Consider the following 27,448-nt stretch of genomic DNA (forward strand, 5'->3'; position numbering starts at 1 on the left):
ATTATTGAATAATTCTATGGGGTATTTGCATTTTAAGTCACAGATCCTAGATTTGTACCTATAAAGGCTATTAGAAGCAATAAGGTCCAAACACCTCCATGTTTACAAATAAAAGAAACTGAAGTCTACAAAGGTTAAGTGTCTTGCCCAAGGTCATGGAGATAGAACATCCAGGTTTAAAACCCTCATCCTCTGACTAGGTCTAGCACACTTTCTACTGCACCTTTAAACCAGAGGAAGTAGTCTTTCTACTAGGATATTGGGCAATAGAGAAAACGGAAAAAATAATTTGGGTAAAGGTTCCTTCCTGAGAAAATATTAATTAACCCAGGGGGGGAAAGAAAATTTATGACATTAAATCAAATCACATTATGAAAATCCTGCTTTTGCTCTCGAAAAAAATCTTTTCCTCAAGGTTTTCCTCAAAGCAATTTGAACATCTTTATTCCTCAAACTATAAATAAGGGGATTTAGCATGGACCCTATGTTTGTGTAAAAGACTGAAGATACTTTGCCCTGGTCCATAGATCCTGATGAAGATGGCTTGAGAAACATGAATGAAGCTGACCCAAAGAAAAGAGTCACAGCAATTATGTGGGAGCTGCAGGTGCTGAAGGCTTTGGATCTGCCTTCAGTGGAGCTCATGCTCAGGATACTGGACAGGATGAGAACATAAGAGGTGAAGATGGTGACACTAGGTACTATGATGTTAATGCCCACAACAATGAAAACCACCAGCTCATTGACATAGGTACTGGTGCAGGAGAGCTGGAGGAGGGGCAGTATATCACACATGTAATGGTTGATGATGTTGGCATCACAGAAGGACAATCTCAGCATGCATCCAGTGTGGGCCATTGCACCGGCAAACCCCATGACATAAGCCCCACCCATGAGACATGTACAGACCTGATGGGACATAGTGACATGATACAGCAATGGATTACAGATGGCAACATAACGATCATAAGCCATTATTGTCAACATGTAGCATTCAGAAATAACAAAAAAACAGTAAAAGTAGAGCTGAGCCATACATCCTGAATAAGAAATGATGTTTTTCTTTAGGACAAAATTCATCAACATTTTGGGAGTAACTACAGAGGAGTAGCAGAGATCTATGAAAGATAAGTTGAAGAGGAAATAGTACATAGGAGTGTGAAGGTGAGAATTCATCTTGATTAAAATGATCAGTCCCAGGTTTCCAACTATCGTGATCATATAGGCCACTAGAAACAGGAGGAACAGGGGCAACTGGAGCTCTGGTTGATCTGTTAAGCCTGCAAGAATGAACTCAGTCACTGAAGAGTCATTTTTTGAAGCCATTCTCTTGAGGGATCTATGAGGAGAGGTGAGGTGAGGTCACATTAGAAACCAAAAAAGCTCAAAACTCCCTCTTCTTCAGTTACAAAAAATGGAATGATTCTGAAACTCTCTGGAAATCATATCCACCATGCCATGCAGGTTCTGTTCTTATCAGCTCAAGATTTCCAGGCATGTAGTTAAATATATGAGTCTCCATGAGCTGGAGGACTGCAGAAAACTGTTTCCAAGTTCCCCTGCTGGGTGACACTTGAAGTTCCTCACACCCACAGCAAAAAGAAATCAGAAAAATGAAAGTAGTTTAAACCATCCCCATAAAACCACTTGTGTTGGCCTTATCAGGTAAAGATTTTAACTATTGTCCTCATTTCAGAGATGAAAAAATATATCAAATAGGTACTTATAAATGCCTATGGTCAAATGGTTATTAACATTTGTTATATTAATTATTAATCATATTGCCAATAAAGTTGTTTTTAAGAAAATAATCATGATGAGCATGATGTAGCTCCTATTAGGTGCCAGGCACTGCCCTAAATCTTTTACAAATATATCATTTGATCCTCGTAACAACAATGGGAAGTAGGTGCTATTATTGTCTCTGCTTCAATGTTGAAGATACTGAGTAAAATAAAAATTAAGTGTCTTTGCCCAAGATCACACAGCTCCATTTCTAAGCTGGATTTGAACAAACTCAAGTTTTTCTGACTCAAAACCCCTTGCTATTTGCAGAATGGGTCCAGTCTCTTTCCTTGAATATAGAGTTTTAAGGACATAGGAAATAATGGTACAATAGCCCATCATCTTTGCATGTTCTCTTCCCCAATTTCAACTAGATTCTTCCAAAAGACCTATGTATGTGTCAGTGACAGTGATCAGGGATGTGTTGTTTTACAGAATCCTCATTATTTCCTGATTGGCAAGGCAAGTAGAATAAAAATACAAGTAAAAATAAAAATGAATGTGTTATACTCACCCTTCTTCTACCTGGACATTTGAGTATTAGTTCTAATGGATTGTTAGCCTCTGAGTCCTGAAGGAGACATAGTTCTAAGAGTGATCAGAATGTCTCCCTCTAAGACATATGCTCCATTTACTACTGAGGCAACCAGAGCACAAACCCCAGATCACAGATTCTGACTGTGACAACTGGAGAGTCTATTCTAGCTATAGAGGAAAAAATATTGCCTTAGAGGTATCACTAGAATTAATGGGTGATAAAAAACTGAAGGATTTATTCTATATATAAAAATCTTATGGACCCAACTGGAAAAAGAGAGAATCTAAAAGTTCTTTCCCTGGGATCAGACTCTTCAGGGAGAAGGAATTGCAAAGTTCATGCTTACACACTGTGCCTCAGAGCTTTTTTTTTCTCCTAAGAGAATCAATCTTCCTCTCACACTTAACTTCACACAAGGGATTTTTGATTGCCAGACTTTTCCACTTTCTGCCCTTATTTCCTTCTAACTTTGGTTTTTACAGAGAATTTCCCACCTAAACAGTGTCTTAAGCAACCATCATCTGTAGAATTTTTCTACAGGAATCAGAAAAGAGAGAAAGTATGAGATCAGGCCCCTAACTCAGCTCTCAAGAGGATACGTGGAAATTTGAACATACTATATGATCCTGTTGACATGGAGACAAGATAGTCTGAAATATTCTACTGCTGTCAGAGGAAGATATTCTCCCCACCATGTCTAATACATAAACCAGTCTGATTAAGGTTTTCAAGATATTGGAGCCTCAGGGGCAGCTGGGTAGCTCAGTGGGTAGCTCAGTCAGGCCCAAAAATGGGAGGTCCTGGGTTCAAATCTGGTATCAGACACTTCCTAGCTATTTGACCCTGGGCAAGTCACTTAACCCCCATTGCCTAGCCCTTAACACTCTTCTGCCTCAGAACCAATACCCAGTAATGATTCTATGACAGAAGGTAAGGGTTTAAAAAATATATTAGAGTCTCTATCCTCGTGTCACATTAGGATATCTGGGAATTTAAGTTAATTATACTTGTACACAAACATACAAAAATATATACATGTTTTGCTTACCTCTCTAGGTATATATTGTATTCTTCTTTTCCAAAATCCCCACAAATTGTAAGTTACCTGAGGATAGCTCTTGTTTTCTTTATTGAGTAAAGAATGCATAAAAAAAAAAGTTGAAATTTCAGTTATATCAGTCAATTATGCTCTGTGGTAAAAGTAGGATGGCAATACTCACCATATTGTGATAACCCTTCTACTATGTTCTGCACCTTGGTTCCTAAAGAAACTTTTTTTAAACTAAAAAAAATAAATTTTTCCCAATTACATGTAATAATTTTCAACATACATTTTCCACAAGTATATGATCTGTATTATCTCCCTCTCTCCTTTTCTCCCCCCTTTTGGAGATGGAAAGCAATCTGATCTAGATTATACATGTATTATCATGAAAACAGGCTTCCATATTGGTCATTGTTGTAAGAGAATACATATGTAAAACCAAAACCCTAAAATTAAAACATAAATAATGTGAAAAATAATATGCTCTGATCTGTATTCTGACTCCAAAAGTCCAATCTCTGGAGGTGGATAGCATTCTTTGTCATAATTTCTTCAAAATTGTCCCAGACCATTGTTTTACTGTGAGTAGCTAAATCTTTCATGTTTGATCATCATTCAATATTGCTATTACTGAGTATAATGTTCTCTTGGTTCTGCTTACTTTGCTTTTCATCAGTTCATTTAATCTTTCCAGATTTTTTCTGAAATCATCCTGCTCATCATTTTTTATAGCACAATAGTATTCCATCACCATCATACACCAAAAATTTTTGAGCCAATGTCTAATTGATGGTGTGACAGAGGCTGGCACCCAAGAAAAGTGCCAGGCTGAAGAGTGTGTGAAGCTAATCACCTCGATGGGGGAGGGTCCCAGGAGTTTGGAATCTGAAGGAGAAGTCTCTGGCTGGTAGAGGAGTTGGTTTCTCAATCAGGAGAAGCTGAAGAGAGAAGGTTGAAAAAGACTTTGTCCTGACTTTTCTCTTACTCTTTTTTTCCTGTCTGTGACTGGAAATCTTCTCCTCCCACAACAATTCCAAATTGATAAAATTATTGAAGAGGAAACCTAAGAAAGACATTTTAAATCTCTGTCTGACTTTACTTCAGCTCCTGTTGCCCTGAGTCTGAACTGTGATCAAGGGGCCAAACCCAGGATGAGTCAACTTGACTTTTTCTCAGGGGACTTAGGCTGCCAAGGCCTGAGTTCCCCCCAAATTCAAGGAGGGAGTAAAAATAGATAGATTTTAGATAGAGATAAATAGATAGATAGATTTAGATAGATAGAGTTAGATAGAGTCAGGGACCCCTTTTTCCCCACTTCCATTTCCCATTCTTTCTGTGCTAGTTATTCTTTGTATTACCCTGATTGAGTTGGCATTAAAAGTTATTTATTCCCCAAGCAGTGAACAAGTGTGAGTGAACAGATCAAGGGGAGAACCTTTGGTCTCAAGTAGTGGATGGGGGACAAGAGGGAGAAGAGTGAATCTGGGAGAGCAGCCTTAGATAAGGAGGGAAGGTAGAAGGGGTGAAATCTTCAAAACTCCCTCTCCTCTCTCTGAGCCAATCTTAAACTTCAGCTCCCCTGAACCCCACTTTGAGAAGGGAGGTTCTCCTCTCTTTCCCTTCTCAATACTGAAAGACTCAAATACAGCCCTCAAATACAAATAAACCTCCCCTTGAATACAATGGGCATCCTCTCAATTTCCAATTCTTTGCACCACAAAAAGAGCTGCTACATTTTTTGTACAAATAGGTCCTTTCCCCTTTTTTATGATCTCTTTGGGATACAGACATAATAATGGTATTATAGGATCAAAGGGTATGCACAGTTTTATGCCCTTTGATCATATGTGCTCAATTGCATTCCAGAATAGTTGGATTCATTCACACCACCACCAACAATGTATATGTACCAACTTTGCCACATCCGCTCCAACCTTTATCACTTTCCTTTACTGTCATATTGATCAATCTGATAGGTGTGAGGTAGTACCTCAGAGTTGTTTTAATTTGAATTTCTCTAAATGATAGTAATTTAGACTTTTTATATGATTATTGATTATTGAGAGCTTTGATTTCTTCATCTGAAAACTGCTCCTTCATATTCTTTGGCCATTTGTCAACTGGAGGATGACTTGTATTCTTATAAATTTGATTTAGTTCTCTACAAACTTGAGAAATTTATATCTTTATCAGAGATTTGCTATAAAAATTTTCCTGGTTTGTTGTTTCCCTTATAATGCTGGTTACATTGGTTTTGTTTATAAAAACATTTTTAAATTTAATATAATCAAAATTATTCATTTTGTATCTTGTAAGGCTCTCTATCTCTTGTTTGGTCATTATTTCTTCCCTTCTCCATAGATTTGCAAGGTAAACTATTCTATGTTCCCTTAATTAACTTAAGGTATCAACCTTTATGTCTAAATGATATGCCAATTTTGACCTTATCTTAGTATATGGCATGAGATGACTATAACTAGTTTATGCTATATTGTTTTCTAGTTTTCCCAGCAGTTTTTATCAAATAGTGAGTTCTTATTCCAAAAGCTGGGGTCTTTGGGTGTATCAAACACTAGATTGCTAAGGTTATTTACCCCTGTGTATTGCATATCTAATCTCTTCCATTGATACACCATTTTATGTGTTAGCCAGTACTTGACAATTTTGATGATTACTGCTTTATAGTACAGTTTGAAATCTGGTATTGCTAGGCCACCTTCCTTCACATTTTTTTCATTAATTCCTTGATGCTCTTGATATTTTGTTTTTCATGATAAATTTTATTATTTTTTCTAGTATTATAAAATAATTTTGGTACATTGGTATGGCATTGAATAAGTAAATTAATTTAGATAGAATTGTAATTTTATTATATTAGCTTGGCCTATCCATTGAAATAGAAAAGGTGATCTGTGTGACACTATTTCCTGTTGCTGCAGTGACTGATGTGCTCTCTGGCTTATGACTAGAGAGAGATGCTGCTAGTATGTGACACTTGCTACAGAGATAGAGAGAGATACTGCCACAGGGTAATGCTGCCACAGTGATACTGCTAAAGGGGAATGCTCTGGGGTTTGCCTACTGATCCCTACTGATGGCTGATGGATCAATCTATTTCCTAACCTCCTCCTCCCTCTTCCTCCTTTGCTCCCTCCCTTAATCGCCCACTTCTGGAAGCTTTTTGGCTTCCTCCCTCAACCTTGAGTGGATTATAAAATACTCTAATTTTCTTTCTCAGGTAAGGGGTTTATTGTGATAGCAGGAGGGGAAACTGAGGTAAGAGGGATGAGAGTGCCCCTAATCTAAAATGAAGATTATGAGGACTTGGGAAGTCACAACTGTGACAGAGGGACAGACAGAGATGGAGGACGACAGTTAAAATCTTTCTTCTTCACAAAGCCACCAAGGTCTTTCAGCTTAACTCCAGAAGCACCCCCCCCCAAGGGTCCTTCAGCCTGGGACAAAACTAACAAATTAGTTCAGGGCTTCTTCTCCCTCAGTCAGTCACCAAGAAAAGTCTCTCCTTCAGCCTGGCTTTCCTCCAACTCTTGGTCAGTAAAATCTCAGAGAGAGCAGAGGTTTCTCCCTTGGTCAGAGAGCCCAAAGCCAAGTCAGAATCAAAAGTCCAAGATCCTATTTCTTCTCTTCTCTGTGGCCAGACCCTCCAACTGCCTCTCCTGGGAACATTCCGTTTTGGAACCTTCTCCTTGATTGACAGACAGGTCCCCAGCCTTGGTTCTTGTATCTTGGCTTGTCCTGCAAAACCACTCTCTCTTCTCTCTACCACAATCCCCCCTTTTATTAGAAAAAAAATGCAACTTGTATTTTTCAGTGTTACTTTCCTTAATAATAATTCCATCTATCTTATTAACCCTTTGCTATCTGAAATATACTCTTACTCCCCCCCCCCAATAACAAAATCTTAAACTCATCTTAGCTGTTCTTTTTATCTAAATACTAAGCTAAGAATGGGTGATAGGAAAATGGTTTAGGCAGGGGAATTACATGAACATAGTTTTCCATAACAAAACAAGTAACAATTTCCAAATCATCTCAACAATTTCACTAATGTATTGAACTTGCAAGCATCCTAATTCCTAATGTCCATATAGTCACTAAGAAAAATGTCTTAACACTAACAAATGCTAACCTACAATCCTAATACAATCTAACTTCTATACTGCAGAACTTCTATGTCTCTACTTCCCAAGACCTGAACAAAAGCACTAGACTGTCACAAAAGTTAGTAGTTAGAATATTAATAACTTACTCTAAAAAAGTTAGCTCATTAGTTAATTTAGTAATTACACGTGATTATAAGATCTATACAAATTTACATATGTCCTTATAGATTTTTATGCAAACTCATGCAGAAAAGAAAAACTTTGTATGAATTTTCCACAGGAATTTCTCATCAGTGTGTCTTGTTGTCACGTAACTATGCACATTGTATACTTACCCAATCCATGAGATATCTTACTTTGCTAGGCAGGATGTGCATGTAAATATATATGATGTTCACATGCACCTTACATATCCTCATGGTCAAAAATTCCAAGATTTCACAGTTCCAAAGTCATTCCATGTCCATTCATGTTGCATGTAGAAATTCTTTCTCTCTGGTCAGCACATCACTCTTCCATCTTCTGTCACTGGATTGAAGACTTGTATTCTTCAAATCAGGATCCACTGCAATAATCATGAACTGGGAACACACGAACAAACCACGAACAAATGTGTGCAAGTGAGTTTTTTTACATATGTGTGCAAGAAAAAATGAAAGTTACTTTTGAATGGAAGTAAAATGAAATTTTCATGCATGTATGTCAGAATTTATCATTCTTTTTTCATGTCTGCAAGTATGAATTACATATGATTTTCTTCATGCATGTGGTAAGCTTTGCTTTTGTTTCTGTTTATGCCTGTAAGTAAGCTCAACTTGTGTTTTTCTTCATGCATGAGGGTAAACGTTATTCATTTGTACATCTTTGTGCTTACAGGTAAGCTGTACAACTGTTTTTACATGGATGAGTGTGAGCATTATGCCTATGTTTTCAAGACTGGTAAGAATAATGATTTCATTTTTTTTTCCATCAAGGAGGTTTATCATATGGTTACTGCTACTGTTTCTTGGATGGTTACTGTATGTGGTTCTTGGAGATAGTTCTTTTCGTTTTGTTACTATGTCAAGCACAGACTATTTTATATTTTATATTGATTCTTTGTGGCTGCTACTCTTTCAAATGCAAGGTTTCCCTTTTTTGTCTATTACTAAATGCATATCTTCCAGGGTGCTTTCCTTTTATCATTTTAACAAGTGTAGTGCTCTCTTTTCTGTATTCTGGTGGCAAGTACTTTTATGTTCATTTCAGTAGGCTTTCATTCACAAGGCTGTCATTGACTTCTTCTTGGGCTATTCAAGTTGCTCTTCATGACTAGGACTTTTTTATTCAGATGTCATATATATATATATATATATATATATATTGTCACTGATGACATGTGAGATATCTGAAATTATGAACAATATCTTCATGGCATACCCTCTCTCTCTTCCTTCCCCTGGTAGAGACTGTTTTAGGATGAAGGTTGAGAGATAAGGATAAACTTCTTTCAGTTCTCAATCACAACTTGCTGTTAAACTTGATAACAAATTCAACCAATGTGAATCTATGTTACCATAAGCTTTCTAGATGTTTGTGTATGTCCTAGTTATGAGGTTGGAACTTTATTCTACAAGTTTAGCAGTGTTCTTGTTGTTGAATTACTTGTACTTCTTTTGCTGGTATAACTTATTTCCTATGCTAACCCAAGACTAGTCTTCTTTCACATAAGGCTTTTGAGTAGTATGATGCCCTATGGAACTATAACTAATCTTGGTTTCACTGTTGCAGCTTGAATGGTACTTGTTATGTGTTTGCAGTTAGAGAATAAAAATGAAATTTTGTATCTACATCTCCTTCTCCAGTTCTCAACATGTTTCTTGATATTCTCCATCCCATTCAAAATCTGTATCTGCACAAGCCATGTAATTCAACTTATCTATAAAGTCATCTTCATTATCAACCCCTAAATTTGCATAAATTTCTTCTAATGGTATACAACTCGTTCTGTGCCCAAAGAATAATTCCTCCTCAGTGTCTTGGTAAGAGTTTGATTGCACTGGTCCCAGGTACTCTATCTTTTCACTTGTGTCCCACATATTCCCTTCTTCATCTACCTCTTCATAAAGCTTATAAAACTGATTAGGCATTTGTTCTAAATCATCTTCATTCATTATTATCACACCTTCTGGTATTCCTGTGGCAGCATTCCCCTGTGGCAATCTCTCTCTCTATCTCTGTAGCAAGTGTCACATACTAGCAGCAGCTCTCTCTAGTCATAAGCCAGAGAGCACATCAGGCACTGCAGCAACAAGAAATAGTATCACACAGATCACCTCTTCTATTTCACCATGAGCAATTAATGTTTTTCCAAATGTTTTGATCTGAATTTATTTGTGTGGAAAGTATTTTGTAAGTGTGTTTATATAATTCCTGTGTTTGTCTTGGCAAAAATACTCCTACATAAATTGTCAAGTGTTATTTTAAATGGAATTTCTCTATCTCTTGATGCTGAAACTTGTTGATAATATATAGAAATGTCAATGATTTATGTGGATTTATTTTGTATCCTACAACTTTGCTAAAGTTATTAATTATTTCAAATAGATTTTAATTGATTCTCTAGGATTCTTTAAGTATACCATCATAACATCTTCAAATAGAGATATTTTTGTTTCCTTATTTCCTACTTTGACTTCTTCAATTTCTTTTCCCTCTCTTATTGCTAAAGCTAGCATTTTAATACAGCATTAAATAATAGCAGTAATAATGGATATCCTTTTCCCCCTCTAGTCTTATTGTTAAGGTTTCTAATGTGTCACCCTTGAAGATGATACTTCCTGATGGTTTTAGCTAGATAATACCTAACATTTTTAAAAATGGTCTATTTGTTTCCATTATTTTTATTGTTCTTGTTTTTCTTTTGTTGAAATTTGTTAAAATGTGTTGAAATGTTGGCAAGTCCATACCATCCTATGCCCATTGAAGCAAAAACAGCCAGAAAAGACATATTTGCATTTCCCCCTGCTCTCACTCTGTTTCTCTTTAAGATAACAGCTTCATGCAAACACACACACACACACACACACACACACACACACACACACAGACCCTTGCTGTAGAGCCTCAGGTATGGCTGTTCCTGCCAGTCAGAAGCTATAATCTGACTCTTCAGCCCACCAAACTACAGAATGAGTGACCCACCAAAACAGGCATTTTCCCAGCTCCTTTCAAAATGTGAGTTCCTTAAAAATGTTATGGTGGGTGGGATTTAGTAATCAAGGCTGAAAGGTCTTTAAATGGTACATTCCTTGGTGTTTAGAGGGCAGGGTTGCTAGGTAGGTTTGGAGGCAGCAGAGTTGGAAAGAGCTTGGGAGAGAAGAGATCTTGTTCTTCTGGCTTCAAGAAGATATATGGCACTATATTCTCTTCAGGGATGGTTCACTGAAGGCAATTAAACAATCTGAGAAGAATATGATGTAGAGAAGAGCTAACACTTGAGTTCTGTTCTCATCCTTAGATTGCCATGCTAAAGATGTCAGAGAATTGCCCCATGGATAATAATTTGAGGCTCTCTTGGTTATGTTCAGATATCTTACTCCCATTGAGAAACTTCATTTACTTTGTCTGATATATTCTCATTCTTGTATATAGTTCTTTTTTGTTGGCTTGTAAATGAATTTATTTGCAAATCACTATATAATAGTCTTTGAGAAAATGACATTTGAATAGGCAGTCAGGTCTTGGATATATGGTTAATGTATTCCTTCAAAATTAAGGGATAATAATCAGAAGTATGTTATTATTATTTAGTCATCTTAGTCAAATATGACTCTTCAGGATCCCTTTTGGGGGTTTCCATAGCAAAGATTTGATTTGGTTTGGATTGGTTTGCCATTTCCTTCTCCAGCACATTTTACTTATAAGGAGCCGAGAGAACTAGGATTAAGTGGCTTACCCAAGGTCATACAGGTAATGCATGACTGAGGTCAGATTTTAACTCAGGGCCTCCAGACTTCAGGCCCAGGACTCTATCCATAAGGCCACCTCGCTGCCCAATCAGAATAGCTTGAATATAAAAATTATTTTCCCTAGAGTAATATTGTTTAGGGGAGCAGAAAGGTATAATTCCAATTAACCTTTCTCAAAGAGAAAATCACTATGTGCTAGGGTCTTTCTAAATGTAAATGTCTTGGTATCCTCCTGGAAAGTTAATTCCTCCCACCTTGGTCTGTTACAGTTGGGATCAATAAATCAAGAGGCAAAGTTATAAGAGAAAAAAGTCTAATTAGCAACAGTTGATGGGCATTTACTAGGTGGTTAACAACTCTAGAGAACAAAAGGAGATATGCATGTATTGAGTTTTAGGCAACATTATTAGAGGAATCCCATCAGTTGAGACAGTTCTAACACTGTCCTTATTTGGGAGGTTGAGTCTTAGGAACAAGAGTGTCTTAACCTTGGGGTTGTAACTTGTGAATATTATTGTCTCAGGAGTTGCTGAATATCAGTTCTGTTTGACCCAAAACTAATAAATAATACCAGAGAAATAGAGTGCTGTACTTCATTTAAATCCCACTTTCAGCATTTATTAGTTATATGTTTATGAACACTGAATCTGTCTCTTCTCTGTATATTTACAGAGAGGTAATATCTGAAGTATTTACCAGGCATTTTGGTTGTGAGTATTAAATGAGATGAAGTATATATAGAGCTCAAAAACCTTAAATAACTCTAAATATTATCTATTAATAATAACTCACATTTTTCTTAAGGCTTGCAAAGGACCTTTCAAAACTTCAGATATGGAAACTATACATTTAGGAATTTAAGATTAGAACTGAGGTAGCTAATCATCAGTGTGGCATCTTTTATAGCCTGTTTCTGAGGAAATTGCTTCTTATTCCATTAAGATAATCATAATAGTGATACTGACAATGTTGTTGATGATGTTTAAGAAGAAGATGGTGGTATAAATGAATTTAGCACTTAGAATAGCAGTGAGTATAACTCCATCATATTCTAGTACCAAAATAAGGGAAGATAAATCTGAACAAATCAGAAATATACTCCCTACCTTATAAGAAATGTTTGGGTTTTGATAGCATTGACTACTAAGATAGACAAAGTCAGGCAAAATCTTTGACTCTGTTTAATACACATGACATGATACTGCAAATATTTTAAAATAATTATACTGAATCTATGAGAATATTTGACATCTTTGTGGAAAATTGTTTTTCATTGAAACATACCAATAATACAATAACATCAAATGCAAATAATGTAAAAGTAGCATTCTTAAGGGAAACAGTGTAAGCCCATTATTCTTAGACTCCTTATCATTTCTCTTAAATAGAACTAAGTACAGTTTCCAAGTTAAAAAAAAAGAAATCAAACCAAAATATCTTATTCACTCAATGTAAAATGTATAATTATTCAGTGTACATAACAAATATCAAGTTATATGGCTCCAGTGAAAACACATTAAAGATCAATTTCATTTTAGGGCATATTTCCCAATGGTCTAAGTGAAATTTGTACTCAAATTACTGTAAATTTATTTGGAATTGTTTAGTGTGAATTCACAGGTCACATAGCTATAATCTATGAAGGCACAACAGTTAAAAATTCCTTGGTCTCTGTAATCATCCTGAAGTTACAAGATATTCTTGTGTAGGTTGAGCACCTTAAAGGGCAACTGGGGAATGAGGGAATATAGGTGGAAGGATTAAAGATAAAGGTAGGAAGAATATAACAAAAGCAAATAAACAAATAGACACAGGAGTTATCAGGTTCACATTCCACTTGTTAGTCCCTACTCTGATGATCAGGGAAAGAATGTCTGACTGACTCCAAATGAGAGAACTGATCTGTTTATTAAGGGTAGTTGCATAAGGGGGTGGGGGGTGGAGAAGCAGGGTGTCCATAATTTGCTCTTGTCTTATTTTTTCTCATTCTTGTTTTCTTTCTAGTCATCATTCAACACCTAGGGTTCACTATTCATCAAGTCTAAATCAAAATGAAGTCATTCCATTTAAAAAACAAAAAAGGAGGAAATGCGGGAAGCCAACAAATCCCCACTGGCTGACAAAGTCACAGTTTGGGCAATGGGGGCTGAAAATGAGGCCTCCATGCATCCCCCTCTGTGTTTTCTCTCTCTCCAGAAAGTTTAATGATGAAGCCAAAAGGATGGATGATAACACAATAGGTCACCAAGGATCCAGGTCAGGACTCTTCTCCTTTTTGGAAAGCTGGTACTGTTTTATCTTAGGAATGCACATGTGGATCTTGATATTCTAAATGATCATAAAACTTGTCTGTAAGCTTACACACAAGAGATAACAGCAGAAGTTTGGCTTTTACGATCAACCAAATCTAAGCCCATCCAAATTTAAGGATTCAGAAATCAATCATGTGAAATATTAGAAAAATACCCATAATTCTATTCCATTAGCACTTTGCTCATTAAAGTCATCTTTTGAATACATCTTTAATACTTTCATTCATACCTGGAACCCTTCAGTCTCCTTCAGCAAGACATACTAAGCATAAATATATCAAGGAGAAAGCTATTGTTGAATATTTTAGAAGATTTACTATTAATGTTTATGAAATATAGACTTTTTAATATGTGAGTGTGTGTATACTAAATTTTTAAATGAACATAGTTTTTTAAAGTGTCCGCACAAAAATATCTACAATTTTATTGAAATACAAGAACCACCATTTTAAAGCTGTCATGAAAGAGTTAAGATTTCCATACCAAAAAAGGAGAATATTTATGGGCATCCTGATAAGTAGGTCAAACGTTACAAAAATAAACTTAAAAAAGGTCAGACTTCAATTTGTTGAATTAGTGTAACTGAAAATGGGTTCCTTCCCAATAGAACTTGGGAAAGAACTATTTCTAATACATTTCTAATGATGAAGTGAAAAAGATCTCCATGTAAAATATTCATATAAATTCATTCAGTGGTATCCAATGATATGCCAAATAAGATTCAGAGAAGTGATAAACACAAATAGGTGCTGAATAAATAATTGTCCGTGGATTTGTTTGTGGAAATATAAGAAAATATAGAACAACGTGTTTGTTATTAGAAATTACATAAAGGTTATCCCCAAGGAAAAATGCTAATTATAAAAGGAAATGACTGAGGAAGATGAGGCAAAGATAGTAGAGTAAAGGCATTGAATCAAAGGAGATTTCCAAAATTCCCCTGCAAACAACTCTAAAAATAACTCTTCCAATCAATCTCTGGAGAAGCAGAACCAACAAAGGTCAGGATGAATCAATTCTCCAAGTCAAGACAACTTAGGAGGTTGTCAGGTGTGAATTTCAAAACTATTCCACCCTAATCAGACCATTCTTTAGAAGATCTGATTTAGCTATTTCCTGATCAATAACAATAGAGATACTTGGAATAACAGAATCAGGTCTTAGAAACTACATTTCTCCTCCCTTCTTAGTTTAACAACATTATGAAGATCTGCATTAAACTCAAGATTTAATTATCTGAGGAGATGGCCTTCAACAGACATGTGCAAAAAAAGGACAAACCTCTGGGTGGTCCTAAGTCAAGCTTGAGCCACCATTGGCACATGTGAGATGCAGGAAGTGAGGTAGAGAACAGCCTCTGGAGTTCTCGTGACTTCCTGTGGAGAGAACTAGAGTTCAGTTTGATCCTGGAGCTTGAGCTTGGAGGAGCCCCGCAGACAGCTTTCCTTCAGACCGGTCATGTGAGTGATAAGAACTGACCCCTTTCTTTGCCTTGGCTTTCCAAGGCCTTAATGCCCTCTTTGGCCCAGCCTGAGCCAGAGTGGTTCTGAGTTAAACTCCTTTCCTTCTCTCCCTATTTCCTTCTCTCCCTCTAATATTTTCTTCCTCCTGTTGTAATTAAATCACCATAAAAATTTGGCAGCTGACTTGGGTATTTTATTATTTGGAATTCCCCTTGGCAACCATTTAAATTTAGATTTTTTCAGTCTCAACCGTAATATTCACCCTTTACATGGGAAAGATCTGGAGTACAATGCAGTGTATGTCATGCCAGCAAGTAAACAACAGGACTTGGGGGCAAGCTGCAGTAGCTGCAGCAGCAACATCCAGAACACTCAGGCCATGAACATTTAAGGGAGATGAATAACTAGTCAAAAGAAGGTTACAAGAAACTATCTGCAAGCAGTAGGTGCACGATTTAGATGCATTGCCCATAAGCAGTTCTAGATTACAGTCCCAAGGCAAGGAACATTAGAATACTATTGCTTTTGACCACAAAACAGTGAGGACCCTAGTCATAGTTCCAGGATATAAAAGACTACTTGTGGTCACATATGGATTTTAGAGGCCTTGGTCTCAAATTCAAGGTAGAAAGTAGCACTGATTTTGCACCTGGAGAAGAGCAGGAGCTTGAGTAATAATTCTAGGCTGAAAAGGAGCAAAAGTACTTGTGGCCTTAGGGGAAAAGGATCTTTGTCACAGTTCCAAGGGGTATAAGAGTACTTGTGGTCACTCAAAGACCAAAGTATAAGTCAAAAGAACAATGATCACAGGTCCTCTTAGATCAGACCAGCTTGGCAGAATCAAAAACTTACAAACCCCCAGAACTAGCTCTGAAAACAACACTAAAAATCTGAAGCTTTGGCTTCAGGTACATGTTGTTGTGATTTCCTTCTCCAGCTCATTTTTACTAATGAGGAAACTGAACCAAATAGAGTTAAGTGATTTCCCAGTTTCACACAGCTAGTAAATATCTGAAGCAGCATTTAAACTGTTTTACTGATTCCATGCCTAGCACATTTGCCACTATTTCATCGACTGCCCAGAGTTCAACTTTAACATGAAGTTAAAAGTCAGGAAAGAGACTAGGAAAAGAAGAAAACAAAATAAAAAAAAATAAATTTGATTATAGAAAGTCAATTTGGAGATTTGAGAAAGTACTATGTAAACCCAAAAGAATACAATAATGTCAAAAACATGCAAAGATTCCAAGAAAAACTTAAATTGTTCACAGGTCCAAAAAAAAGGATTTTAAAAGTCAAATAAAAGAGATAGAGAAAAACTGGGGAAATAAATTAAAATGATACCAGAAAATTATGAAAAGAGATTCTAACTTGGTAAAGGGGACACAAAAACACACTAAATAAAATAAAATGTAAAAAAAAAAAACATAATTGACTAAGTGGTAAAAGAAGCATAAAAATAATGAAGATATTTACTTAAAAGGCTGATTTGGCCACATAGAAAAAGAGGTTTAAAATTCCCTGAAGAAAAACTTTCTAAAAAAAGTAGAATTGACCAAATTGTAAAAGAGGTACAAAAAATCACTAAATAAAATAATTTCCTAAAAAATTTTCCTAAGTAAAAGGGCACATGCAAGCTAATGACTCCATGAGACATAAACAATAAAACAAAATAAAAAAAAATTTAAAGGAAGAAAATTTGAAGTATCTCATTAGGGAAACAAATGGCCTAGAAAATAGAACTAGGAGAAAAAAATTAAGAATTACTGGACTATCTCAAAGACATCATAAAAATGAAGACCCTAGATATCACTTTTTTTAAAAAACCCTTACCTTTCATCTTAGAATCATTCCTGGGTTTGGGTTCTAAGGCAGAAGAGTGGTGGGGGCTAGGCAATGGAGGTTAAGTGACTTGCCCAGGGACACACAGCTAGGAGGTATCTGAGGTCAGATTTGAACCTAGGATCTCCCATCTCTGGACCTGATTCTCAATACACTGAGCTACCTAGTTGCCCCCTAGATATCACTTTTTAATAAATTGTCAAGGAAGACTGCCTTGATATACTAGAACAAGAAGGTAAAATAGATATTGAAAGAATACAATCCAAGAAACATCTGAAGAAAATTACAAAATGAAAATTTCCAGGAATATTCTAGCCAAATTTCAGAGCTCCCATGTCAAAGAGAAAATATTGCAAACAGCCAAAAAGAAATAATTCAATATTTGTGGATCCACAATTAGGACAAGATTTAACAGCTTCTACATTAAAGGATCAAAGGGCTTTGAATGTGATATTCCAGAGGACAAAGGAGTTAGGATTACAACCAAGATTTATCTACATAGCCAAAAAAAAAGCATATTCCTTTGGGGGTAATGGACATTTAAAAAAATGGAAGACTTTCAAACTATCCTGATAAAAAGAGCAGAGATAATCTACAAGAATTGATGCAGAGAGAAATGAGCAGAACCAAGAGAAGATTATACACAGAAACTGAAACACTGCATAATCAAAGGTAGCAGACTTTTCTACAAGTAGCAGTGCAATGACACAGGACAATCCAGAGGAACTTATGAGAAAGCATGCTATCCACATCCAGAGAAAGAACTGTGAGAATAGAAATGCAGAAGAAAAACATATGATCGATCATGTGTTTTGATGGAGATATGATTGGAGTTTTGGCATTAAAGGATCATTTTATTGCAAATATGAATAATATGGAAATAAGTTTGAACAATAATACATGTATAACCCAGTAGAATTGCCTGTCATCTCCAGGATGAGGGAGGGAAAAAGGGAGGAAAAGAATATGAATCATGTAACCAGAGAAAAATATTCTAAATAAATAATTTTTTTTTAAAAAGAGTAAAGGTGAATTGAAATTTTGATTTTCAAATACAAGATTCAAAAGAAGCATACATAAATAAACATGTGAGAGAAATACTAAAGAATTCAATAAAATATCTATGTTCCTACATGGGAAGATGATACATGTAACTCCTAAGGACTTCATCATTATGAGGGTAGTTAAAAGGAATATATGCAATGAAGGGCACAGGTGAAAGTTGACTCTGATGGGACAATTTCAAAAAAACTGATTGGTAAGAAAGAGGGATGCACTGGAAGAAGGGGTTAAATTATCACATAAAAGAGCTATGAAAGGGAAAGTTTTATAATTGAGGAGAAGATGAATTAGTGGCAGGAAACATTTGAACCTCATTCTTAGCAAATTTGGCTCAAAGCAAGGATAACATCCATATTCAATTGGGTATAAAAATATATCTTGCCCTACAAGCAAGTAAGAGGGAAAAGGAAAAGGAGGAATTTGGGCTGTTGAAAGGTAGAGTGAATTGGGGAAGCAATGCTCAGAAGCAAAAAAGACTTTTGAAGTAAAGGAGAGAAAAAAAAGTTAAACAGGAAAATAGATTGGAGGAAAATGCACAGTTAGTACTCTTGACTATGACTAAATAGGATGAACTCAACCCAGAACAGAAGTGTATTGGAAAGTGGAGCAAAAAAAGAATCTTACAATAAGGTGTTAACAAGAAACAAACTTGGAGAAGAAAAGCATACACACATTAAAAGTAAGGGCCTGGAGAATATTATTCATCAGCTGGAGTTTAAAAAAATCAGGGAGGGCAATCATGATCTCATAAAAAGCAAAAGAAAAAGTAAACCTAATTATAAGAGACTAACAGAAACTAAAGTTTATTTTAAAATAGATAATTAAGTAATATAAATTCAAAACATGTTTGCACCAAATGGCATGGCATCTAGACTCTTAAAAGGAAAGTTAAATGAGGAGGAAATTGATAGTAAAACTATTTCAGTAAGGGACCTCAATTGTCCCCTATCAGAACTAGAAAAGTCTAACCTAAAAAGTAAACAATAAAGTTAATGAGATCAATAGAATTTTTTTAAGTTAAAAATGGAGAAATTTGAATTAAAATTCAGAAGAATATATTTGTTTCTCAGTGGTACATGATACCTAAGAAAAGTTGACCATTCGTTGGTTATAACAAATAACAAATGCAGAAAAACAGAAATATTAAATGCATCCTTTTTAGAATATAATACAATAAAAATTATAATCAATAAAGGGCCTTATAAGCATAGATTGAAAATTAATCAAAAAATAAATAGTGTAATCTTAAAGAATGAATGGGTCAAAAGAATCAACCCCAAACTGATCAAGGCAATTAACAACTTCAAAAAAGTTTCAGGGTATAGAATAACCCCACATAAATAACCAGTATTTCTCTATACCTCCAATAAAATCCAACAACAAAAGATAGAAAAAGAAATCTCATTTAAAATAACTGTAGTCAATATAAAATACCTACAAGTCTACTTGCCAAGACAAACCCAAGAACTATATGATCACAAATTACAAAATATTTCCACTCAAAGAAAGTCAGATCTAAACAACTGGAAAAATATTCATTGCTCCTGGTTAAGCTGAGCCAATATAATTAAAATGGCATTTGTACCTAACTTAATTTACCTATTCAATTCCATACCAATCAAACTACCCAAAAATTAACTCAAAGAACTAGAAACAGTCATAAAATTCCCTTGGAAAAACAAAATACCAAGAACATAAAAGGAAATAAAGAGAAAAATAAAAACATATAACTTTGACTATATTAAATTTGAAAGGTTTTACACAAAGTCAAAGTAAGAAAGTTAGTTAAAGTGGGGGAAAATTTTATAGTATCTCTGACAATAGCCTTATTTCTCAAATATATAGAGAAATGATTCAAATTTAGAAGAATACAAATTTCTCCAATTGGAAATTGGTTAAAGGATACGAACAGGTGTAATATCTAAAATTATATCTATAATAATAAAAATATTATACTTTATGAAGTTTATTAAGGATCATTAGAAATCAAGGAACAAAGAGGATACAAAATAAAATAAAAACCATGTGCCCATGGCTGGATAGCCATTTAAAATACCCAGGCTTAGCTTACCACCATACTTGCCCTGTCCACAGGAGGTATGTAATGATGGGAAGTCAATGGGCTTTTGGGAAATGTAGTTCTTTTTTAGGGTAACAGATTTTCAATTATACACAGGCAATTCACAGATGAAATTAAAACTACCTTCAGTCATATGAAAAAAATGTTCCAAATTACTATTAGAGAAATAAAAATTAAAATCTATCTGAGATATCACCTCAAACTTTTCAGACTGGTCAATACAATAAAAAAGAAAAATGATAAATATTAGAGGGGATGCTGTAAAACTGAAATACTAAGAATGAGTGAGTCAAAGAAGAAATAATAGAATCAATCATTTCATTAAAGAGAATTACAATGAGACAAAATACCAAAATTATAGGATGCAGCAAAAGCCGTACTTAGTGGGAATTTTATATCACCAAATGCTTATATAGGTAAAAAAGAGAATGAGCCAATCAACAATTGGGAGTGCATCTAAATAAATAAGAAAAAGAACAAATTAAAAATCTCCAATTAAACATTAAATTATAAATCCTGAAAAGCAAATGAAAGATTAATTGAAAGTATAAAAACTATTTAGCTAATAAATAAAAGTAGGATATAGTTTTAAGAAAAAATGAAATAAATATACCATTAGCTAACTTGATTTAAAAGAAGAAAAGAAGAAAAACATATTTCCCATTCCAAAAATGAAAAGAGTGAATTCACCACTACTGAATAGGAAATAGGGTAATTATTAAGAGTTATATTGCCCAATTATATGCCAATAAATCTAACAATTTAAATGAAATGGTTGAAAATGTATAGAAGTATAAATGGTCCAGATTAGGAGAAGAAGAACTAGAACAATTAAATAATTCTATTTTGGAAATTGAATAGGCCATTAATGAATTCCCTAGGAAAAAATTTCTCTAGGATTAGATGGATTCACAAGTGAATTCTTTGAAACTTCTAAAGAACAATTAACTCAATACTATAGCATATAAACTTTTTGGAAATATAGGCAAAGAAAGAATCCTATCAAATCCTTTTACAACACAAATATGGTGCTGATACTTAAATCAGGAAAAGAAAAAAAAACAGAAGGAAAACTGGAGACCAATTTTCCTAATGAATTTTGATGAAATGATTTTCAATAAAATACTAGCAAGGAGATTACCACAATATACCAAAAAGATCATACACTATGACAAAGTAGAATTTATACTAGGAACCACCTCACACCTATCAGATTGTCTAATATGACAGAAAAGGAAAATGATAAATGTTTCAAATGATGTGGAAAAATTAGGACATTAATGCACTCTTGGTAGAGTGATGAACTGATCCAAACATTCTGGAGTTTCGGACTTATTGTGTCTAGCACAACATAGACAAATATGGGTTTTTAATCTGTGAAGGGAAACCCTTGACACAAAAATATAAGGCAAGGAGGCAAAGAAAAGAAGAGAGTATAAAGAGTACACAAAGACATGTCTTAGAAGTAACCCTGAGAAGTCTTTGGCCAGCAGTTTCTGGGGCTCTGTATTTATTTGCAAATCAAAGAAATCAAGGAATTGACATTACAAATAGACAATTGAAAGTAACAACTTCTGTTTCCACATAGGTAATACAAGATTCTTGGGAAAGGATGTTCATGTCTAAATTTTCTGATTCTAAAAATGAAGCACAATAAGCATATTTGATTCCTGCAAGTTATGACGTTGTATGGGCTTCATTGATCTTCCTCGTACTGTATGTAACCTATCTATGGGGTCCCTTTCCTGCTGTTATAGATGTGTGTTTTAAGCAGATGACTTTTGAAAAACTGGTAGATAAGGAAATTGCTTACTCTGTTGATTCATTTTGGGAGAGCTAAGAGGATTGCCATTTTTTAGAAAGAGTTATGATAAATTTGTTCTTTAATCCAAATCAATTTGATAATAGGTTTCAGTACGCATCAGTTGTCAATTATTAAATATAGCCATAACAAGAAAATTGCTTTTGCAACTATGTCTTGTTTTAAACTGTCCCTAGACCATTATCTTTTTGGAATCAGCCTATGACTACATTTTTAATATCTAGATTTGTCAATTTCTGATTCTTCAGAATTAGGTCCAAAGGGCTCTAAAACTGTATATGCCTTTTGACCCAACAATACCACTACTAGGTCTGTATTCCAAAGAGATTTAAAGCAAAAGGGGAAAGTACCTACATGTACAAAACTATAGCAGCTCTTTTCATGCTGATGTGGCAAAGAATTAAAAATTGAGGATAACAAATCAATTGGAGAATTACTGAACAAGTTTTGGTATATGACTGTGATGGGATACTATTATGTTATAGGAAATGATGAGCAGGCTGGTTTCAGAAAAATCTGAGAAGACACATACTGATACAAAGTGAAGTGAGCTGAACCAAGAGAATATTGTACAAAGTAACAGCAATATTGTATAATGATCAACTGGGAATGACAACTATTCTCAGCAATACAATTATCCAAGACAATTCAAAAGTCTATCTACCACTGGAGAAAGAAGTGATAGAGCCTGAATGAACACCAAGGCATACTTTTCTTTACATTCTTTATCTGAGGATATGGGGGCTTGGTCTGTGTTTTCTTTTACAACATGGCTTCTATGAAAATATGTTCTACATGACTGTATATATATATATAATCCATTTCAAACTGGTTGCCTTTTCATGAAGAAGGGAGAGGATAGAGGAAGGGGGGGATTTGGAACTTTAAAAGTTTTTAAATAAATTTTTTAAATTATATGTAATTTTTAAAAATAAACCATAAAAATTTTCCAAAAAGGAAAAAAATGGTGAAATCTGTGAAATGAATCATTACAAGATTTTAAAGTTTAGCATTATAGAATACTTACCAAGACATGACCTAATAGTATTTAGACATCAGAGGCCAATTACTTTTCATGGATTGAAAAATAACAAATTCCCTTACTACAAATAAAAACCTCAAAATATCAAGGACAATATAATCAACAAATTATATAAGAACTGGCTCATCACAGACTAAAATGTTAAAATTGTGTGTGGCTTTGAACCCCCTTCCCCATTGAAAACAATATGTTGATCTATCAAATCCACATAGTCTCCAATCTACATTACTGTACTAAAGCATTAGTACTATCATACACAATGTCTAGGTTCTCCAACAGAGACTATAGATATTGTTACCATGTCTTTAAGAGCCAAGTAAAATGTGGCAGAAAGGGCAGTTTGGAGTTTCAGTTATGACTAGCTTTCTAAGGGGGCTACTTCTTAGAGAGGCACAAAAAAGAGTAGGTTTAACTTTGATCTTTGAAGATCTAGAAGGAATCTATGGAGAGTACATAAAGAAAGAAGAATTATAGTAACTGTTCTTTTACGAAAAACATTGTGAAGAGAAATTTATGAAAGCTTAAAGAACTCAAAGTTTAAGATTTATTCTGAACAGTTACCTTTGATGACTAAAGAGAGGATTGAGGAAAAAGTAAAATAATTTCTTCCTGGGATACTGAATTTTACTCAATCACATTTATCTAACAGATGAAAAAATTCAAATAAGCTACATATGCCCAGGATAAATTCTCAGACAAAATTAAAGAAATAATCTAAGAAGGAAGTTGACATGAAAAAAAATTCTGCAGAAATGAAAGATAAGCATAATATGTATATACATGTATAGATCCATATACCACTTAAAAAGAAAATGAATACAAGTTACTTTTGAGATATGACATAAATTGCTAGGGTGATTAGGAGAGGATTAAAATTGAAAATTAAAAATTAAAATTGAAAAATTAATTAGTAGAAATTAGTTGAAGGAAACCAGGAATTCTAAGAGTTTATGGTGAGAATGGAGTGTGTTCCAGGTATCTTGACTATCCAGTTCAACTCACAAAAATGAAGATGGAATATATGCATTTCATTAAGGGCAAGTAGTCTATCATAATTTAATTCAGGATATGAAGAGAAAGTCACATGTAAGAAAACTGGAAAAGTAGGAAGGGGACAAGGTATAAAGAGTTTAAATGCCAAATATATCACAACGTGGTCGCTTTCCAGTCCTCCAAACATCTTTTGCTGATAAGAAATGTCATAAGGCTGAAAAATAAAAATTCCTTTTCCATTCTGGTTAGTCAAGTTAGCCACGGAAAGTAAAATTATGGCCAACTTGACTGACCAGAATGGAAAAGACATTTTTAAAGTAAAAATATTTTCCTCAAAAGTGGTACCTCTTAATAGTTCATTTCTCATCATTTCTTAGTTGCATAAAAAGGTTTACATTTACATTACACTAAGAGCATTTAATTATTGTTCTAAGCCAGACCAGCTCTATTCAATGTCTATTGTGGGAGTCAGAAAACATATGCATCACCTTCTGCTTTGCCTAGAATCATGGGGTTTGGGACCATGGAAGAAGTAAAAGAAAATTACTTTGGGTTTTCATCTTGGGGACAAATTATACTTTGTGTCCCTATCCAATTATATAACAATTTAGATAGAAAAAATGACAAAAGTGAAGTACCAAAAAATGCTATGTAGTGAGTTATGCTTGATTTGCTTAGGAGGCAGAAGGTTATATTATATCTACATCATTTAGACATTTTATTATTATTTTCTAGGCAAATTACCTTCATATATTACCTTGCTGATTTAATGCTCATTAACAAGAGATGAAAGCTAAGTGTCCTACCACAATTAATATAGAACTTATTGAATAATTCCATAGGATATTTGCATTTTTACAGAGGGCCATACACTTATACCATATACTTTATACTTATGAAAGATCTTAGAAGCCACATAGCACATATAGGTTGGTGTTTAAAGTTGAAAGAACATCCAGAATTAAACCTCTAATCCTCTAACTCTAAATCTAGCACATTATCTACTTCATTTTTAAACCAAAGAAAATACTTTCCTCTTTATGGGATATTGGGCAATAGAAAATGAGGAGAAAAAAATGGTTAAAAGAATTTGTCCTGAGAAAATATTAATTAAGAAAAAAAAAGTCAACGTGAATTCAAGTCACGTTATGAAAATCCTGCTCCTGTTCTGGAAAACATTCTTCTCCTCAAGGTTTTCCTCAAGGCAAGTTGAACATCTTTGTTCCTCAAACTATAAATGAAGGGGTTTAGCATGGGTCCTACATTTGTGTAAATGATTGAATATATTTTGCTGTGGTCTATATACCCTGAAGAAGATGGCTTGAGATACATAAAGGAACCTGACCCAAAGAAAAGAGCCACAGCAATTAGGTGGGAGCTGCATGTACTGAAGGCTTTGGATCTGCCTTCAGTGGAGCTCATGCTCAGGATATTTGACAGGATGAGAGCATAAGAAGTGAAGATAGTGACACTAGGTACTATGATGTTAATGCCCACAACAATGAAAACCACCAGCTCATTGACATAGGTACTGGTGCAGGAGAGCTGGAGGAGGGGCAGTATATCACACATGTAATGGTTGATGATGTTGGCATCACAGAAGGACAATCTCAGCATGCATCCAGTGTGGGCCATTGCACCAGCAAAACCCATTACATAAGCCCCACCCAATAGCCATGAACAGACCTGACGGGACATAGTGACATGATACAACAATGGATTACAGATGGCAACATAACGATCATAAGCCATTATTGTCAACATGCAGCATTCAGAAATAACAAAAAAACAGAAGAAATAGAGCTGAGCCATACACCCTGAATAAGAAATGATATTTTTCTCTAAAATAAAATTCATCGACATTTTGGGAGTAAAGACAGAGGAGTAGCAGAAATCTATGAATGATAAGTTGAAGAGAAAATAGTACATAGGAGTGTGAAGGTGAGAATTTGTCATGATTAAAATGATCAGTCCCAGGTTTCCCACTTCAGTGATCACATAAACCCCTAGAAACAGGAGGAATAGGGGGATTTGGAGCTCTGGTTGATCTGTTAAGCCTGCAAGAATGAATTCAGTCACTAAGGAGTCATTTTTTGAAGCCATTCTCTTCTTGAGGTATCTATAAGGAAAGGAGAAAAGTCATACATAAACTAAATACATACTTTTCCCTAATTATAAAACTGGAGTAATTCTGGATGCCTTGGGAAATCATTATCACCATGCAATGAAAATTCTGTTCTAACCATCCTCAAAGTATCCAGAGATTTTGATTGAACTGAGTAATAGTTTCCATGAGCTGGAATATTGCTGGAAGCTATTGTTGAGTTCTCCTGCAGAGTAACAGTTGAAATTTCTCATACTCCAAAGCAAAAAGAAATCAGTAAAATGAAAGTATTTTATCCCATCTTCCAACACACCCCTATCCTGGTGAAGACTTTAAGTACTGCCTTCATTTCAGAGGGGAAAGTTATACCTCAAGGGATATCTGCAAATAATAGTTATAAACATCATTAGTTATATCAATTATTAATAATATTACCAATAAAGTTTTAGAAATAAAAATATTAATGGCAGGCATTTACATAGCCAAGTACTGCCCTAAATCCTTTACAAATATTATCATTTGATTCTCACAACACTGGTAGAAGTTGCTATTATTATTGCCAATTTATAGTTGAGGAAACTGAGGCAAACAGAGATTAAGTGACATCACCCAAAGTCACACAGCTAGTAAGTACCTGAGCTAGATTTGAATTAATTTTTCTAACCAATACACCATCTAGAAGCCTATTGAATGGGTGCAGAGTTCCTTTCTCTAAGCATAGAGTCCTAAGGGGATATAGCACTAATGGTACAAACCCCACCCCACTTATCTTTGCATGTTTTATTCCACACTCTCACCTAGACTCTACCAAAAACCTGTATGACTCATTGATGAAGGTCAGTGACATGATGTTTTATGAAATCTTTATATCTTCCAATTGGTAAGGCAGAGAAGTGAAAACAGAAGTAAAAATCCAAGTGAATGTGTTGTAGACTCACCTTTATATTTCCTGGACATTTGAGTATTGGACCTTAGAGATTCTGAGCCCCTGAAGGAGAAAAAGTTCTAAGAAGAATGATCAGAAATCCTCTCTGTGAGATCCTGATGCTCCCTTTTCTACTGAGGCAATCAAAACACATACCTCAGCCTCAGAAAATATTTTGAGCCATAAAGATTCCAGTTTCTAACAGTGACTTCACCTGGAGAGTCTTCTCTATTTAGAGGAGAAGAAATAGTGCCTAGAAGTATTGCTAGAGTCAAGAAGTCATAGGAAACTGAAGGTTTTATTCTAGGTATGAAAATCTCAGGAGCCCAATTGGCAACAGAGAGGATCTAACAAGTCCTCT

At 34.9% G+C, this 27,448-nt stretch overlaps 2 protein-coding genes across 2 annotated transcripts; both read right to left on the minus strand.

The window, feature by feature from the left end:
• Positions 1 to 212: 212 nt before the first annotated feature.
• On the minus strand, positions 213 to 7,154 carry LOC100617375 (olfactory receptor 8B3-like). The gene has a single exon (XM_056794539.1). It carries the CDS (start codon positions 1,324 to 1,326, stop codon positions 370 to 372), a length of 957 nt encoding a protein of 318 aa, XP_056650517.1. The 5' UTR covers positions 1,327 to 7,154; the 3' UTR covers positions 213 to 369.
• Positions 7,155 to 7,232: 78 nt separating this feature from the next.
• On the minus strand, positions 7,233 to 26,161 carry LOC100617410 (olfactory receptor 8B3-like). The gene is made up of 2 exons (XM_007495460.3): positions 25,365 to 26,161; positions 7,233 to 8,073 (listed from the first exon to the last, which is right to left on the minus strand). Exons 1-2 carry the CDS (start codon positions 26,159 to 26,161, stop codon positions 8,067 to 8,069), a joined length of 804 nt encoding a protein of 267 aa, XP_007495522.2. The 3' UTR covers positions 7,233 to 8,066.
• Positions 26,162 to 27,448: the final 1,287 nt, after the last annotated feature.

The sequence above is a fragment of the Monodelphis domestica genome, chromosome 4, assembly GCF_027887165.1.
Source record: "Monodelphis domestica isolate mMonDom1 chromosome 4, mMonDom1.pri, whole genome shotgun sequence".
NCBI lineage: Eukaryota > Metazoa > Chordata > Mammalia > Didelphimorphia > Didelphidae > Monodelphis > Monodelphis domestica.